The sequence below is a fragment of the Saccopteryx bilineata genome, chromosome 5 (genome assembly GCF_036850765.1).
Source record: "Saccopteryx bilineata isolate mSacBil1 chromosome 5, mSacBil1_pri_phased_curated, whole genome shotgun sequence".
Classification (NCBI taxonomy): Eukaryota; Metazoa; Chordata; class Mammalia; order Chiroptera; family Emballonuridae; genus Saccopteryx; species Saccopteryx bilineata.
The window spans coordinates 77,618,854-77,636,043 of NC_089494.1; the positions used below are offsets into that span (position 1 = coordinate 77,618,854).

Genomic DNA, 17,190 nt, shown 5'->3' on the forward strand with positions numbered 1-17,190 from the left:
GCTGCCCGCGCTCCTGCTGCCGCTGCTGGGCCTCGCCGCCGCCCTCGCGGGTAAGCGCCCCCTGCCGCGCCCCCTCCTCCGCTCCGGCCCGGCGGGGACTCGACCCCTTTGCACGGCCCGCACGCCGAGGGCGGCCAGGGCTGCGTGCCTACCCGGCCTGGCGCCCTCACCTGCGCGCCCCCCGTGGGCCCGGGTGTCGGGTCATGCCCACGCCCCTCCCTGTGCAGCGGGGTCCAGCACAGCCGGGTCCAGGCCTCCGCGCGGACCCACTCGGGTGGGGGCTCACTGACAGCGGAGCAGGGGGACGGGGACGCGGAGTGCACGACCAGAGCACTTGCGGCGCCGCTTGGGGCTGACACCGGAGGCGGGGAGTCGGTGCCGAGATTCCCCAGCTGGGCGCCGCGGGCCCGCTTTTGCTCACGGCGTTGTTTGGCCAGTTGGTTGTTTGTTCAAGTTGTTGAAACAGGACAACAGTTCATCCAGGTAACCTCTGCATCCAAGTGGGACGTGAACAGGCTAAGGCTGGATTTTTCTTGGGTCGTGTGATTTAAAAATCTTTGGTCTAGTCTGCGCTTGTGCAAGTGACATCTGAAAATTACACATGATTAGTCAGTTCCAAAATGACTCCTGAGGAAAAAGACAATTCTATTGAATATGTGTGTTTGGTTTTTTTAAAAAAACAAACCAAGTTTTCAGTACAAGCATGTCAAAAATGATGGCATAAACGTAAACTCTGGGAAAAGACTTTCATCCCAAAACACTACTGGATGAACAATTCCAGGAATTACAGAGGAAAATAAACAAGAGCTTATGTGAATACTTGTGTGGGTTTGAACACAATGATTAAGCAATAGTTTGATGTTTTTCCCTTCTGAATTTCATTGCCATTTTAGAAGTTTTTGCTGGAAGCCTCCTGACAGGCAGGGATATTTGGAAATATCTCAGTGATGGAGGCGGCAGTAGGGTAAGCAGCTCAGAACTTGGTTACACACCCAAAGCTCCATTCCTGAAACCTTTTGTCCACCAGCATTTCTGACCAGATATATCATCTGATGCCTGTGGAGCAGAAACAAGACATGGTGATTTTCACACTGTTCACACAGTTCCGATTGAGCACATTAGTTTTATCTTATGTTGAACTTGAGGGTTTGCAAACACTGAACTGTTTTGAGCCCTCTTTATGCATACACTCATCACGTTTGCGGGTAACATCTAAATGTCCATCTAACCCACCCTCTGGGTGTCCATGCCTTCATACTTCAGGCTAGTCAAAAATACTTTTCTTGTCAGACTTTTAAGAAAAATCAATTTCTAGATTTGGCTGTCTCTCTCCAGAGAAGCTGTTTTGATCAGCAGTAGAGGGCAAGTTATTTTAGGAAAGTTCTGTTCTTTTTCCTTTTTATAAGTCTAATATGGTTAAATAGCCTTTTCTTCTTTTTCTTTTACATTTTTTTATTGAACTTCTTGGGTTGACATTGCTTAATAAAATTATACAGGTTTCAAGTGTACAATTCTATAATACATCATCTGTATATTGTATTGGGTGTTCACCACCCTAAGTCAACAGATAGGCTTTTTAAGAGCATAAGAAAAAGTGCATGTTGAACTAATTAATGTTATTAATTAATCAGCTTCTCTCAGCAAGAAAGGTTTAAGGATTGATTTAACAAGAGCACCAACTTTGGAGTTAGGTACAAACTGGTCAAGTTACCCAACTTATTTCACTTAAGTAAAATGGAGCTGATACCCAACAGAGTTAACTGTGAACCTTGATGAAAACTCTATGTCAGGCATGGAAAATCTTGGTTTCCTACCCTTTGTTCTCATCATACAAAATAAAGAGTAATTATTGAAATTAGAAAACATCCTGAGTGCCACTTTATGTGGACGTGTGTTGGCTGTTTCTAGTTACTGAACACATTCACATACATGTTGCTGATATAGGGCTAAAAACTGTGTATGTTTTTAATCATAATACTTCACAAATCTCCCATCCAGACAAGATCCTTGGATATAAGGAATAGTATTTGGCTTAGAACCAAGTCAAAGAGCTTATCAAGGTTTTCACAGATATAGCTGAATGGCAAGATCTTGTGTCTCTGTAGTTTATTCTCATTTATAATAAAAGACCAAAAAGTAAGATATAAAAGAAAAGCTTTTATCTTATTGCTGCATAAAGTAGAGATTTAACGTTGAATCGGAAATTATTGGCCCTGGCTGGTGGCTCAGTGGATAGAGCGTCAGCCAGCGTATGGATGTCCCAAGTTTGATTCCCAGTCAAGGCACGCAGGAGAAGCAACCATCTGCTTCTCTTCTCTTCCTTCTCCCCCTTCTTTCCCTCCTGCAGCCAGTGGCTTGATTGGTTCGAGCGTTGCCCAGGTGCTGAGGATAGCTTGGTACTGGTACCAAGCATCAACCCCAGAAGGGGGTTGCTGGGTGGATCCCAGTCAGGGCACATGCCAAAGTCTGCCTCACTATTTCCCCTCTCCTCACCTAAAAAAAAAAAAAAAAAAAAAAAAGGAATTATTGTTACTGTTCTGGTATTTTGGAGTCATTGTGTAAGTGATCTTACATGTCCTTAGTTATTTTGAAAATCACAAGGAACAAAACATTCTTTAAATTCCTGAGTAAGGTTTCACAGTATCCCTTTTATTTCTTTTCCTTTTTTTTTTTTTTTTTTTTTTGTATTTTTCTGAAGAGAAGCAGAGAGACAGACTCCCACATCCCCGACCGGGATCCAACCGGCAAGCCCACTAGGGGGTGATGCTCTGCCCATCTGGGGCCGTTGTTCCATTATAACTGGAGACATTTTAGCCGCTGAGGCAGAGGTCATGGAGCCATCCTCAGCATCCAGGCCAACTTGCTCCAGTGGAGCCTTGGCTGAGGGAGGGGAAGAGATAGGAGAGAGAGAAGGAAGAAGAAGCAGGTGGTTGTTTCTCCTGTGTGCACTGACTGGGAATCGAACCCAGGAATCCACACACTGGGCTGATGTTCTACCACTGAGCCATCCAGCCAGGGCTCATAGTATCCCTTTTTTTTTTTTTGTATTATTCTGAAGCTAGAAACGGGGAGAGACAGTCAGACAGACTCCTGCATGCACCCGACCGGGATCCACCCTGCACGCCCACCAGGGGGTGACGCTCTGCCCACCAGGGGGCGATGCTCTGCCCCTCCAGGGCGTCGCTCTGTCGCGACCAGAGCCACTCTAGTGCCTGGAGCAGAGGCCAAGGAGCCATCCCCAGCGCCCGGGCCATCTTTGCTCCAATGGAGCCTCGGCTGTGGGAGGGGAAGAGAGAGACAGAGAGGAAGGAGAGGGGGAAGGGTGGAGAAGCAGATGGGCGCTTCCCCTGTGTGCCCTGGCCGGGAATCGAACCCGGGACCCCTGCATGCCAGGCCGACGCTCTACCACTGAGCCAACTGGCCAGGGCCTCATAGTATCCCTTTTAAAGAATTCTGTAATGGTGCTTTTTGTACATAGTGGATGATCAGTATATGTTGCCCTGATCAGTGGGTTTCCATGGGTGGCATTAGATGAGTGCATATAAACGTGTTCAGAGTAAATCCTCATTCTGTGGTTATCACATGGATCAGAATCTAGGTTACCACTTTTTTTTTAGTTATTTGTGGAAGCAGTCCTGTTTGTATTTTAAAATTATTTAAATTAAGTCTATTACACATAACATTCTCAAAAATTGGTTAATAACAAAAATTTTAGGTGTACAACATTATAATTCAACGTCTGTATAGTCTATTGCACACTCCCCACTCAAAGCCTAGTTTCCTGCCGTTACTGTATCTTTGTCCCCATTACCCAGTTCAACTTCCTCTACCCGCCCCTACCTCTCTGGTAAGCACCATTCTCTTGTCTGTGTCTGTGTTTGTTGTTGTTTTGTTGTTACTTTTTTGTTTTGTATTCCACATCTGAGTTAAATCATGTGGTTTTTGTCCTTTTCCATCTGACTTATTTCACTTAGCGTAATCAATACCCTCAAGATTCAGCCATGTTGCCACAAATGGCAATTATTTCAGCATTCTTATGGCTTAGTATTCCATTGTACATATGTACCACTTTGTTCATTGTGCTTCTTTGTTCATTCATCTGTCAATGGACACTTAGGTTGTTTCCATGTATTGGTTATTATAAATAACACTGTGGCCCTGGCCAGTTGGCTCAGTGGTAGAGCGTCAGCCTGGCGTGCAAGAGTCCTGGGTTTGATTCCCGGCCAGAGCACACAGGAGAAGTGCCCATTTGCTTCTCCACCCTTCCCCCTCTCCTTCCTCTCTGTCTCTCTCTTCCCCTCCTGCAGCCAAGGCTCCATTGGAACAAAGATGGTCCGGGCGCTGAGGATGGCTCTGTGGCCTCTGCCTCAGGCGCTAGAATGGCTCTGGTTGCAACAGAGCAACGCCCCAGATGGGCAGAGCATTGCCCCCTGGTGGGCATGCCGGGTGGATCCCGGTCAGGCGCATGCGGGAGTCTGTCTGACTGCCTCCCCATTTCCAACATCAGAAAAAAAAATACAAAAAAATATATAAATAACGCTGCAAAGAATTCATATAGCTCAATAACAACAAAAACAATTAGATTTAAAAATGGACAGAAAATCTGAATAGACATTTTTCCAGACATATAAATGACTAACAGGTCTATGAAAACATGTTCAACATCATTAGTTATTAGGGAGATGCAAATCAAAAGCCATTCTTACAAGTGCTGGTGAGGATGTGGAGAAATGGGAACCCTTCTGCACTGTTGGTGGGATTGCAGCCACTGTAGAAAACAGTATGGAAGTTCTTTTAAAAAGTAAGAGTAAAGCTACCATAAGATCTAGCAACTCTTCTTGGTATTTATCCGAAAAATATGAAAACACGGATTTGTAAAGATGTAAGTTACTAATTTTGAATTGCCATAGCCTACAAGCCTGTGGGCGTGCCCTTGCCTTCCGATGTCATCTCTTACCACACTTTCTGCCGTCTGTTTATCCACACTGACCTCCTAGGGACTCAACCACCTGCTGGTTCCCCCCCCCCAGACTCCCCCCATCCTGGTCCTTGGCATGGTGGCCCCAACCCCCATCATCCAGATCTCTGTTCATATGTCCCCTTCTCAGTCTTCCTGAACACCCCCCTTCTCTGTCACATCCCTGTTGTATCTTCTGCAGAACACTTCATCCTCTCTGAATGCACTGTGTGTTCCCTGTCTCCTGGCTTGTTCCTCCCCTGACCAAGAGGAAGCTCCAGAAGACATGACTATCTTGTGGGGTTTTGTTTTGTTGTGATTTGTGTCTCTGGGCTTTATTTTAATTTATAATAATAGAACAAAAAACGTTTAGATAAATAATTTTAAAAGTAGGGGGCATGCCCTGGCCGGTTGGCTCAGTGGTAGAGCGTCGGCCTGGCGTGCGGGGGACCCGGGTTCAATTCCTGGCCAGGGCACATAGGAGAAGCGCCCACTTGCTTCTCCACCCCCCCCCCTTCCTCTCTGTCTCTCTCTTCCCCTCCTGCAGCCAAGGCTCCATTGGAGCAAAGATGGCCCAGGCGCTGGGGATGGCTCCTTGGCCTCTGCCCCAGGCACTAGAATGGCTCTGGTCGTGGCAGAGCAATGCCCCGGAGGGGCAGAGCATCGCCCCCTGGTGGGCAGAGCGTCGCCCCTGGTGGGCATGCCGGGTGGATCCCAGTCGGGTGCATGCGGGAATCTGTCTGACTGTCTCTCCCCGTTTCTAGCTTCATAAAAATACAAAAAAATACAAAAAAAAAAAGTAGGGGGCATAATGGGATTGTAATTTCTTTCAAATTATCTTACTTCTGCTGTGAACTCATCTCATAATTGAATTCAAAGCATTAAGTCATCTTAATCTATTGATGTGACTTTCTGAACCTTGTGGACAGCGCAGTTATATTTCAGGGCAAATTATCTCACATATAGTTTTTGTAAATTTTGAATGTTGATAAATGTTAATGTTTATTTCTCTTCCAATGAAAAAGTGGAATTGTGCCTGTCCAGGCAGTGGTGCGTTGTGTAGAGTATCAGCCTGGGATGCTGAGGACTCAGGTTTGAAACCCTGAGGTTACCAGCTTGAGCACATGCTCACCAGCTTGAGCGTGGGGTCACCAGCTAGAGCATGGGATCATAGACATGACCCCATGGTCACTGGCTTCAGTCCAAGGTCGCTGGCTTGAGTCCAAGGTCACTGACTTGGGCAAGGGGTCACTTGCTCTGTTGGAGCCCCCCAGTCAAGGCACATATGAGAAAGCAATCAATGAACAACTAAGGAGCCACAACAATGAATTGATGCTTCTCATCTCTTTCCCTTCCTGTCTGTCCCCGTCTTTATCTCTGTCTCTCTCTCTCTTTCTCACTAAAAAATAAAAAAGTGGAATTGCAATTAGGTGTTATTTTAGGATTTCTTTTATTATTGAGAAGCTTTTAAAAAATGCCCATGTATTAAAAACTAGTTTTACAGTGGTGTTATTGACAACTTTTATAATACATATCAAGTGTTTCTTTCCTTTTGTGGGTCATTTTAGATTTTAAGAATAAGTCTTGAGACTGACTCTCTAAGAAAATGGCTCAGTGATGGCCAGTGAAAGGGTACAGAGTAATACTGACTGGTATCCCCATTCTATGAATAAATCTCATGACAGCTCTTCTGAGAAGGGAGATGAGAGGACAAGGTGGAAGTGGACATCTTGGAAACTGGGTAGGGAGGCTGACATGGAGAGGAGGTGGAGTGTCAGAATGGCTGGATTTCCTTGAGATTCAGGGAGAACTTGTAGCCCAGGATATCGGGCTCAGGATTAGCTGGGGATATGGAACAGCCACTCTGCCGTACATAATAAACATGATAAATAGCTCCTCCTCTTCCTCTGTCTCTGCCACAGTTGCCTTTGTTGGAAGGTAAGTGACTATAGCTCATATCTTAATGGGTGAGGAGCAGAGGTCATATTATTGACAAAGAAAAAAATACAGCCTTTGCCTTTCTTTTGTTAATGTTCAGAACAAGTATGTCCCAAGGATCACTTCCTCTTATGCTGTGCCTGGTTGTTTAAAAAATAAATTATAAGGGAACAGAGAGTTCTGTGAGAACTGCCCAGTAATGTGAAATATTCCTGTCGTTGTGGCATTTTATTTTTTTAGTACAGGGTGATCTCAGGCAGAGGAACTATATGGGGACTTTTGGAGTTACGTTAAATACAAGCTTTAAAATTTTTCATCAGGCTCCTAAATTTCTGAACTAATTTAATCAATAGAATTATTAAATTATGAAATCCATAAAGAGTCATTTAGGTGTATTATTAATAACCACTTACCTTTTGGGAGTGCTGCAAAGAATAAGAGTAACAGAAAAGTACTTTGCAGAGAGCTTTGTGGGCAGGGTTTGTCTTGTATTTTTTACCAAAGTATAATTTTTGAAATGTATTTTATAAAAATATTTACAGAACCTGTTATTGAAAATATGGCAGTATTTTGGGGAGGCAGGATTACAGCAAGGATAGTTAGCATTGAAGAAGCCTTAGTTTACCCTTCCATTCATGAAGTGTGTGAACCTCAACTTTCCTCACAGGAGGTAACCAGCCTTTACATCAAAATTGTTCTTCTCACAGTAAAACTGTATGTCTTGAGTAGTGCTTAAAGCTTGTTTCTGGGGCAGGCATTCTGCCCTATAGCCTGAGAAGAAGGATTCAGTGCTGAATTAACTAACTGCAGTTCCTGCTAATGCTGAAATGAGCCTCAGGAGAAGGCAGTTGAAGCATTTGAGGAAGTGAGTCAACAATTTTTATATTTCTTTGCCTATACTGTTTGTATACTTTTTTAGCCTTATGTATTACTTATTGAATTGTTCAAGAATGGCCTTTGATTTGCTATAACTGTTATCATCGCCCTGGCCGGTTGGCTCAGTGGTAGAGTGTCGGCCTGGCGTGCGGGAGTCCCGGGTTCAATTCCCAGCCAGGGCACACAGGAGAAGCGCCCATCTGCTTCTCCACCCCTCCCCCTCTCCTTCCTCTCTGTCTCTCTCTTCCCCTCCCATAGCCAAGGCTCCACTGGAGCAAAGTTTGCCCGGGGCGCTGAGGATGGCTCTGTGGCCTCTGCCTCAGGCGCTAGAATGGCTCTGATTGCTTCAGAGCTACGCCCCAAGATGGGCAGAGCATCGCCCCCTGGTGGGCATGCCGGGTGGATCCTGGTCGGGTGCATGCGGGAGTCTGTCTGACTGCATCCCCGTTGCCAACTTCAGAAAGAAAAAAAAACTGTTATCATTGTCACCATATCCACGCCTGTCTCAGAGGCAGTCATTGCTGTTCTATCCACATAACTTTTATCCTTCAGCTCATTAAGATAATTTTTTATGTCATATTTATAATGTGATCTTCCTTAGACACCTTTCTAAGCTTGCAACCCTAATCTCTACCCTACACTAAGGATCTGCTTCTCTGTCTCCACTTTTCTCGTTAGTATCATACTTATCACTAGCCATGGTTGCTACCTGCACGATGGCCCTAATGATTCCCATCTCTGATATTCATACTCTGTGTACCCCCTCCCCCACATTGATTAGGGCTGACCTATATAACCAACAGGACAGTGTGGAAATAATGAGTGTTGAGTCCCAAAGCTGGATTATAAAAGGCCTTGCTCTCTTACCTTGTTCTCATTATCATCACTTGGCCCCGGAGCAGCCCAGTGGAGAAGTCACGTGGTGAGGAACTGAGGCTTCCTACCCACAGCCAGCACCCACTCACCATCCCTACGAGTGAGCCTTCTTGAAGGCTGATCCTCCAGCCTCTGTTCAGTTTCTGGATGGCTGTGGCCCCTGGCCAACATCTTGACTACAACTTAAGAGACACCCCAAGCCAGAAGCAGCTGCTTCCAAATTCCTCACCCAGAGAAACTGTGTGATATAATCAAGTTTTGTTGTTGTTGATTTAAGCTGCTGATTTGCTATTGCTAAGTTGAGCAATAGATTGCTAATATACTATCTAAATATAAAACACATTCTAACATTATTTTAGGTTCTTACCTTGTCTTTGTGCATCTGCTTCAACTAGAATATAAACTCCGGGACAACGGGAATTTTTTTCCTTTTTGTTCACTGCAGAATCCCTAAAGCAATTTTCTCACATCAACGCGCTGAGACAGGGACTGTTATCATCCCCATTTTACAAATAAGGAACTTCAGCACAGTAAGGTTAGGTTACATAGCCAAGAGCAGGTAGTCAGAGCCAGACTTTTCTCCATAGCAGGATACGCTCAGTCAGAACCCTGCCCAGCCCCACTTCTCTGTGTGCTGTCTCGTGTTATGTACAAGACACTGTGACAGCTATGATTGGGGGAAAAGTTAAATTTAAGGCATGGTCTCTGTTGATAAGCAGTTAACAGTTGAACTGGAAAACAGAATTAATATCAGATAACTGGCATTTGATCAGTGCTGTATAAGTGTGTGTAGGTCATCAAAAGGTAACATAACCCCTTTTTCAAGAATGGTGACCTATGGTTCTTATGCATAGGTCTTCATGGTTTGTGTCATATTATGCTCACCACCCTAATGACAACTAATCATAATAGGGAAAATTTCCTTCATCAAAGGCTGACTGCTCTAGGCTAAGCAGCAGCCCATGGTAGGGACCTGGTATAAGAACCCCGAGAGGCCCATGTGACTACTGAGATAGGAGCTGCAGCTTTCTTATTACTTCATGTGTCTTTACAATAGATCTCTGCCATTTGGGGTAACCTGGGCAAGTCTTTAATCCCTGTAACCAGAAAAGGCCTCTCACACACTGCGTAGCCCCGAGTCCAGTAGAGGTTCCAAGGAGTCCGAGGTTAGAGGAAGGAGAGAGTGGGACCCTTCATGGAGAAGTGACAGACTGATGAGCTGGCACTGAAATAGGCATATGCTTTCATCAGTAGATGCTTTACATAGCAGAGTTCCTTATAATTTATTAAGTATAGGAAGTACACAAAAGTAATTCATAAATTTTACCTCATATAGTGTTGAATATATTTTTATATACTTGACAGATGTGCTTTATTCCATATATAAGGTATTTTAAAAAATAATTGATTTTAAATCTTCATTTTGATTTTTAATATTCTTGAGTTATTTACTAACAATAGATAATACTATGCATAGGTTTGACTAGAAATAATACAAGAGAGCCTTTCTCAGCCCATGGTTCAGGAACTCCAGGAATATACATATAGAGGTGTTTCAGATGTTATTCAATGTTTCTATGGAATCTGTTTCTATTTCAACTTTTTAAAATTCCATAATGCTAAAGAAAATACAAAAGGAACCAGGAAAAAATAAGAGAAGAAAAAATATCCAAGTTTATAATTTGGAATATCTGCCCTGTGACTTTCAATTTGAGTTCATTCTGGAAACAACTGTTTTCTCTATTCTGTCTTAACACAGAAAACGATCTGGTGGGAGAAGGGGAGGAGGGAGAGGCCTGCCTCATTTACTCATTCAACGAGGACTTGGTTTCTTACTAGGTGCTAGAGACTGTGATGGAGTTTTTTTGCCTTTTTTCTTTTTTGCATAGCAAATTCATTTCTCCTGTGAGGTGTAGCTTAAATATTGCCTCCTTTTCGAAATGTCCCTTACTCTGAAGTTACTCTTTTTTCAATAGTCTTATAGCATTTTGCCTATCATCCATGTCATGTTTATGTATCTGCCTCTACCATCAGACAGAACACTTTCCATGTGGTACTCGTTCTTCTTTGTCCGCGCTCCACAGCACCACCCATCCGATCTGACACACAGGATTTGGGTGGATGCTAGCTAGAGAGACAAAGAGTCATTAATAATAACTTGTCCAAAAGCGTGAAAGTGGGAATTCTTCTCTTGATTGTAATGGAGTGGGATTATAATGCTGCCACTAAGAACAACTAGAAAACCTAGATAAAATCCCATGAGAATTGTATTTGCGTTTCAGAGAGCTGCTAAGGCAGTTTGTTGAGGTGAGCCCAACATAGTCTGTTACTTTTCCCCTTAGAAGAATTGCCAAAATTTAAAGCAGTTAAACTAAAAGTAGAGCAGTCTTTTTGGCAGCCTTATGGTGTTCAAAGAGACAAAAACTTTAGTTTAACTTGTCAAAGAGGAGAAGCTCTAGTTAAGATCCAGGCTTTCAAGTAATAATCCATGGATATTGGGCCTCACAAAAGCTATAGCACCCTCTCAGGTCAGCTCAGTCCCTGATTGCATTGCGGTAACCTTCAGATCTCAAGTTGCCTCCCAGATTCCTTTGCAGAGAAGAAGAACATCAGGAGGCTCTTCAATTTTTTTGCACAGTTTCTGGTATTTGATTAAAAACAAACTACCAGGCAACAAGACATAAGCCAAAGGGTAGGTGTGTGGGTGAGGAACCAAAATAGACCAATAACTGACTTAGAAATTAGAGTTATCAGAATTGGGCTTTAAAATACCTGAAATAGGCCCTGGCCGGTTGGCTCAGCGGTAGAGCGTCAGCCTGGCGTGCGGGGGACCCGGGTTCGATTCCCGGCCAGGGCACATAGGAGAAGCGCCCATTTGCTTCTCCACTCCCCCCCTCCTTCCTCTCTGTCTCTCTCTTCCCCTCCTGCAGCCAAGGCTCCATTGGAGCAAGGATGGCCCGGGCGCTGGGGATGGCTCCTTGGCCTCTGCCCCGGGCGCTAGAGTGGCTCTGGTCTCTGCAGAGCGACACCCCGGAGGGGCAGAGCATCATCACCCCCTGGTGGGCAGAGCATCACCCCTGGTGGGCGTGCCCGGTGGATCCCGGGTCGGGCGCATGCGGGAGTCTGTCTGACTGTCTCTCCCCATTTCCAGCTTCAGAAAAATACAAAAAATAAAATAAAATAAAATACCTGAAATAAGTTCAAAGATGTAGATAATAAGATTGAGAATATCATCAGAGACCTAGAATTTATAAAAATATAAACAGATTGAAATCCTGTTTTTGAAACATCACTAACATTATGAACTCAAAAGATGAGTTTCCCAGCATTTTTGTTAAAACTTAGGAGTAGATTAGTAAACCAGAAAGAACAAAAGCATAGCATGGAGAGTATTATAACTATATGAAAGAGCAAAGAGAACATGGCGAGGAGACTAGCATATGTGTAATGGAGTCCCAGGAGGGGAGCAAGGAGAAAATAGAGAATAATACTAGCCAAAATCATTCCAAAAGTGACCGATGAAAATAAGCTACAGATTCAAGAGGTACGTTCATTGGTTTATTAGCAGGAATAAAACAAGAATAAAAATATAGGTATATCACTGTCAAACTGCTAAAAACCAAAAGAAAATCTTGAAGCAGCCAGAAAGAGCCACATTAGACGACGAGATTTCTCAATAGGAATGATCAAAGCCAGAACAACAAAATTACATCTTAAATTAAAGATAAGCTGACATTCTAGAATTCTGCATTTGCAAAAATACCCTTCAGACATGAAGGTAGTATAAAGACATTTCCGAAAAAAAGAAGTGATGGAGTTGGTAGTAGACTACACTTAAGGAACCACCATGCCCTGGCTGGATAGCTCAGCTGGCTAGAGCGGGGGTCGGGAACCTTTTTGATTGAGAGAGCCATGAATGCCACATATTTTAAAATGTAATTCCGTGAGAGCCATACAACGACCCGTGTACGTTACGCATTATCCAATAAAAATTTGGTGTTGTCCCGGAGGACAGCTGTGATTGGCTCCAGCTACCCGCAACCATGAATATGAGCGGTAGGAAATGAATTGATTGTAATACAGGAGAATGTTTTATATTTTTAACGTCACTTTTTTTTTTTATTAAAGATTTGTCTGCGAGCCAGATGCAGCCATCGAAAGAGCCACATCTGGCTCACAAGCCATAGGTTCCCGACCCCTGGGCTAGAGCATTGTTCTGACTCACAGAGGTTGCTGGTTTGATCCCCAACCAGAGTACATGCAGAAACAGATCAGTCTTTCTCTCCCTTCCTCTCTCTCTAAAATCAATAAATTTAAAAAAAAAAATCTTTTTTAAAGAAACACCAAAGGAATTTCTTCAGGCAAATAGAAAATTATCCCATTAGGTAACACAGAAATATAAAAAGGAATGAAGAGCAACAGAGTAGGTAAATAGTGTTTAAGTCTAAAGGATCATTCATTGACCATGCAAAGTAGTAATAAAAACTCAAAAAAGGGAGGTCCATGAAATTAAAATATTATAAGATCCTAGCACTATCTAGGAAGTGGTAAAAGTACTAATTTATTTTAGGTACTAATAAATTTTAGGTAAGGTAGCATATTTTAATTTCCAGGGTACCCACTAGAAATAAAATTAAAGAATATGTAATTGATAAGCTAAAAAATAGAATTTAAAAATGTTTAGTAATCCAAAAAGAAGACTAAAGGAGGAAAAGGGAACATAAAACAAGTAGGACAAATAGAAAACAAATAGTAAGAGGGGAGATATAAACTCAAATATATCAGTATTTACCTTAAATATTAATTGAAATATTCTAATTAAAATGCTATCAAATTGTATTTTTAAAAAACCTACTTGCTGCTTATAAGAATTATAATCATTTTAGAAAAGTGTCAGTATCTGCCAAAGCTAGACACATGTATACAAATGCTCTATGGCAAAATGAAGCAAGTGGTATGAGGCTGGGGTAAAGCTCAGGTCTCGTCCATCAGGATAATTTTAAGTAGCTCATTGTACTAAATAGGTTATTGATCCAGCTGCTATAACAGTGACTGGAATTAACAGTGGACTTCACCAGACAGAAGTTTATTTTCTTTGTCATTACAATCTGAGTTGATTTGATGGTTCCAATGAGGATCCTTCTGTCTCCCTCCCCCCCCCCCCCCTAAAGCTGGAAACCGGGAGGCAGTCAGACAGACTCCCGCATGCGCCCAACCGGGATCCACCCGGCATGCCCACCAGGGGGCGATGCTCTACCCATCTTGGGGCGTCGCTCTGCCGCAATCAGAGCCATTGTAGCGCCTGAGGCAGAGGCCACAGAGCCATCCTCAGCGCCCGGGGAAACTTTGCTCCAGGAGAGCCTTGGCTGCGGGAGGGGAAGAAAGAGACAGAGAGGAAGGAGAGGGGGAGGGGTGGAGAAGCAAATGGGCGCCTCTCCTGTGTGCCCTGGCCGGGAATCGAACCCGGGACTCCCGCACGCCAGGCCGACGCTCTACCACTGAGCAAACCAGCCAGGGCCAGGATCCTTCTATCGTGTCGCTGTTATTCCTAGACTGTTCCATTACGTTCAGAATTAAAGATGGCTGACTACATTCTAGCCAGTGGGAACGGGGAACTATGACCCAGGGAGCACACTTCTTCCTTTTTTTTTTGTATTTTTCTGAAGCTGGAAACGGGGAGAGACAGTCAGACAGACTCCCTCATGCGCCCAACTGGGATCCACCCGGCACGCCCACCAGGGGCGACGCTCTGCCCACCAGGGGGCGATGCTCTGCCCCTCCGAGGCGTCGCTCTGCCGCCACCAGAGCCACTCTAGCGCCTGGAGCAGAGGCCAAGGAGCCATCCCCAGCGCCCAGGCCATCTTTGCTCCAATGGAGCCTTGGTTTATACTTTCCAGTCCTGCTCACACCTTATTATCCAGAAGTTACTAGAAGACTGGGAAATAATATAACTTGGTGGCCATGTACTCGGTGCTATATAAGAAGCTGAGGTAGCCCTGGCCGGTTGGCTCAGCGGTAGAGCATCGGCCTAGCATGCGGAGGACCTGGGTTCCATTCCCGGCCAGGGCACACAGGAGAAGCGCCCATTTGCTTCTCCACCCCTCCGCCGCGCTTTCCTCTCTGTCTCTCTCTTCCCCTCCCGCAGCCAAGGCTCCATTGGAGCAAAGATGGCCCCGGGCGCTGGGGATGGCTCCTTGGCCTCTGCCCCAGGCGCTAGAGTGGCTCTGGTCGCAACATGGCGACGCCCAGGATGGGCAGAGCATCGCCCCCTGGTGGACAGAGCGTCGCCCCTGGTGGGCGTGCCGGGTGGATCCCGGTCGGGCGCATGCGGGAGTCTGTCCGGTCGGGCGCATGCGGGAGTCTGTCTGACTGTCTCTCCCTGTTTCCAGCTTCAGAAAAAATGAAAAGAAAAAAAAGAAACTGAGGTCTAGTACTGCAGGCAACTCGTGGTCCCTGCCATATTCCGAGCTTAGTAAAATCAAGGTTGCTGAATTTAGACCAACATAGATGATTGTTAAGTTCTGATCTTTGTAATAGGGCATTCTACTTGTTTGTGTTAAAATTATAACTTAAAAACAAAGCTAAGTGAAATCTTAGTGATTTTCCCTGTACAGACCTGAGAGAATGTGGGAGATTGATGCCATGCGCTCCTTTCATCCTTAGAACTCAGTAAATTCCTTGTATCCTTCGTCCATTCTGGCCAGTGAAACCCAGCTATTACAGGCCTACTTTTGCTTCCAATGCTAATAATGAAACTCCAGAACCAAGGCTTTGAAATGTATCCCTTTACAATGAACAACAACAAACCAGACCAAGATAGAAACAAAGGAGATGCCCTCTACCTCACAGCACTAGAGGAGGAGATGCAGTCCTGTTCCATTGAACCAGTGCAAAGAATCTGCTTGGATGAGGTGCTAAATTAAGAACATTCATAAGAACATCAATCTTATTTTCCTGTGCAATATGAAAACTTGTTGGAATATTCATAACCTAGCAACTTGTTTTCTCCTCTGGCCTTGGAAGTATATTTTTAACAAAAAGATCTTGTAAAACTAACTTTTGGAGTTGTTACTGCATACTATGAAGATAACCTTAAAGAGAACTTCTAATTCTGATTGTCTTCCTTGATAGTTTGCTGCCTTGGCAATAACACTATAATTTACATCTGAAGTCCTAAGCAATCCAAAGACTTAGAACTCTGATCTGTAAAATCAGAAGAGAATCATTTGCCCTGTTCTCTTTTCCCACATATACAATGGAGAAAAATAAATTACTATCACACTCAACAATTTATTATTTTAACAAAGGCTGGTAGCTTTGTTGCTAAATTAACAAGGGAAATTGCCTCCGCCCCCAAATATCTAGTATCTACTATTCTTATTTTTTGGAATTCATGAAATTCTTATTTTCAAGTTACTTTACAGACTTTCTCTTTTTCCACACAGACTGTCCTTCGTCCATGTGGGTTCAGTTCCAAGACAGCTGTTACATTTTCCTCCAGGAAACCATCAAAGTAGAAGGCATAGAGGATGTCAGAAATCAGTGTACTAACCATGGTAAGAAACTTCTTAAACTTTCCCCAGAAATCAGTAAATAGTGTTCACTTATTTCCTTAAATAAAAACAATGATTTTGTTGTATCTCACTTTAACCTGGGTCCTTATGATAATTTTATTGTGATACACAAGCCACAGGCAGTGGAATTGGGTGTACATTGAACTCTTGAGGTGAAAGGCAGTTGTTAGACAATACTGTTCTAGGAGTGGCAGACCTTTAGCAACAGCAGTATCTATTTAATGTGCCTGCTCTGGGCTATGCACTGTGCTTTAAGCATATCATGTATTTTTTAACTGGCTTCAATTATTACAACAAACCTATTAAGCAGTTTATTTTTAACCTCCTTTTATCAAGAGAAGAAATTTAGTTATTTGTTAAGGGGAACACAGGTAATAATTTGGCAGAGCCAGAATTCAAACCAGGGTCTGCTTCCCTTTAGGACCAGAGTTCTTGACATTGTTATTCTGCCCGGAAAGTGCTGTGTCAGGCATGTCTGTGGGCAGAAGTCAGGTTATATGGGACCACAAGTAAGACGGTGGGTCAAGAAGTGTATGTTAAAGGAAGATGAGTAAAAGGGTATTTGTTAGAGGATATACTCAGTGTTCTCTGGGAAATATATTTGTAACTTTACATTGTGAAATATTTTAAATAAAAATGTTATTTTTATAAAGCTATTCTTTATATATTTGACTGTTAGCCCAAAGTGCATCCTGTTGTTAAGCTTCTAATTGCCATCATATCATCGGTTCAAAATTAAACTATGATATGAACTTCCAGTCAAGATGGCAGCATAGGGGCCCTAGCCAGTTGGCTCAGTGGATAGAGCTTTGGCCCAGTTTGTGGAATTCCTGGGTTCTATCCCCAGTCAGGGCATACATGAAAAGCAACCATCTGCTTCTCTTCCCCTCTGTCTCCCTCTTTTCTCTCTCTCTTCCCCTCTTGCAGCCAATGGCTCAATTGGTTCCAGTTTCAGATGTGGGCGCTGAG

General features: G+C 43.8%; 1 protein-coding gene across 5 annotated transcripts in view; it reads left to right on the plus strand.

The window, feature by feature from the left end:
• LY75 (lymphocyte antigen 75) overlaps positions 1-17,190 on the plus strand; it is a 155,501-nt gene that overhangs the window by 113,691 nt on the left and 24,620 nt on the right. For all 5 annotated transcript variants that reach the window (XR_010731885.1, XM_066279502.1, XM_066279505.1 and 2 more), the window contains exon 35: positions 16,093-16,203. Coding sequence is in view for 4 of the 5 variants with exons in the window: in XM_066279502.1 (XP_066135599.1) it covers positions 16,093-16,203 (111 nt within the window). In the remaining variant the exon portion in view is untranslated. The remainder of the gene's footprint in view (positions 1-16,092; positions 16,204-17,190) is intronic.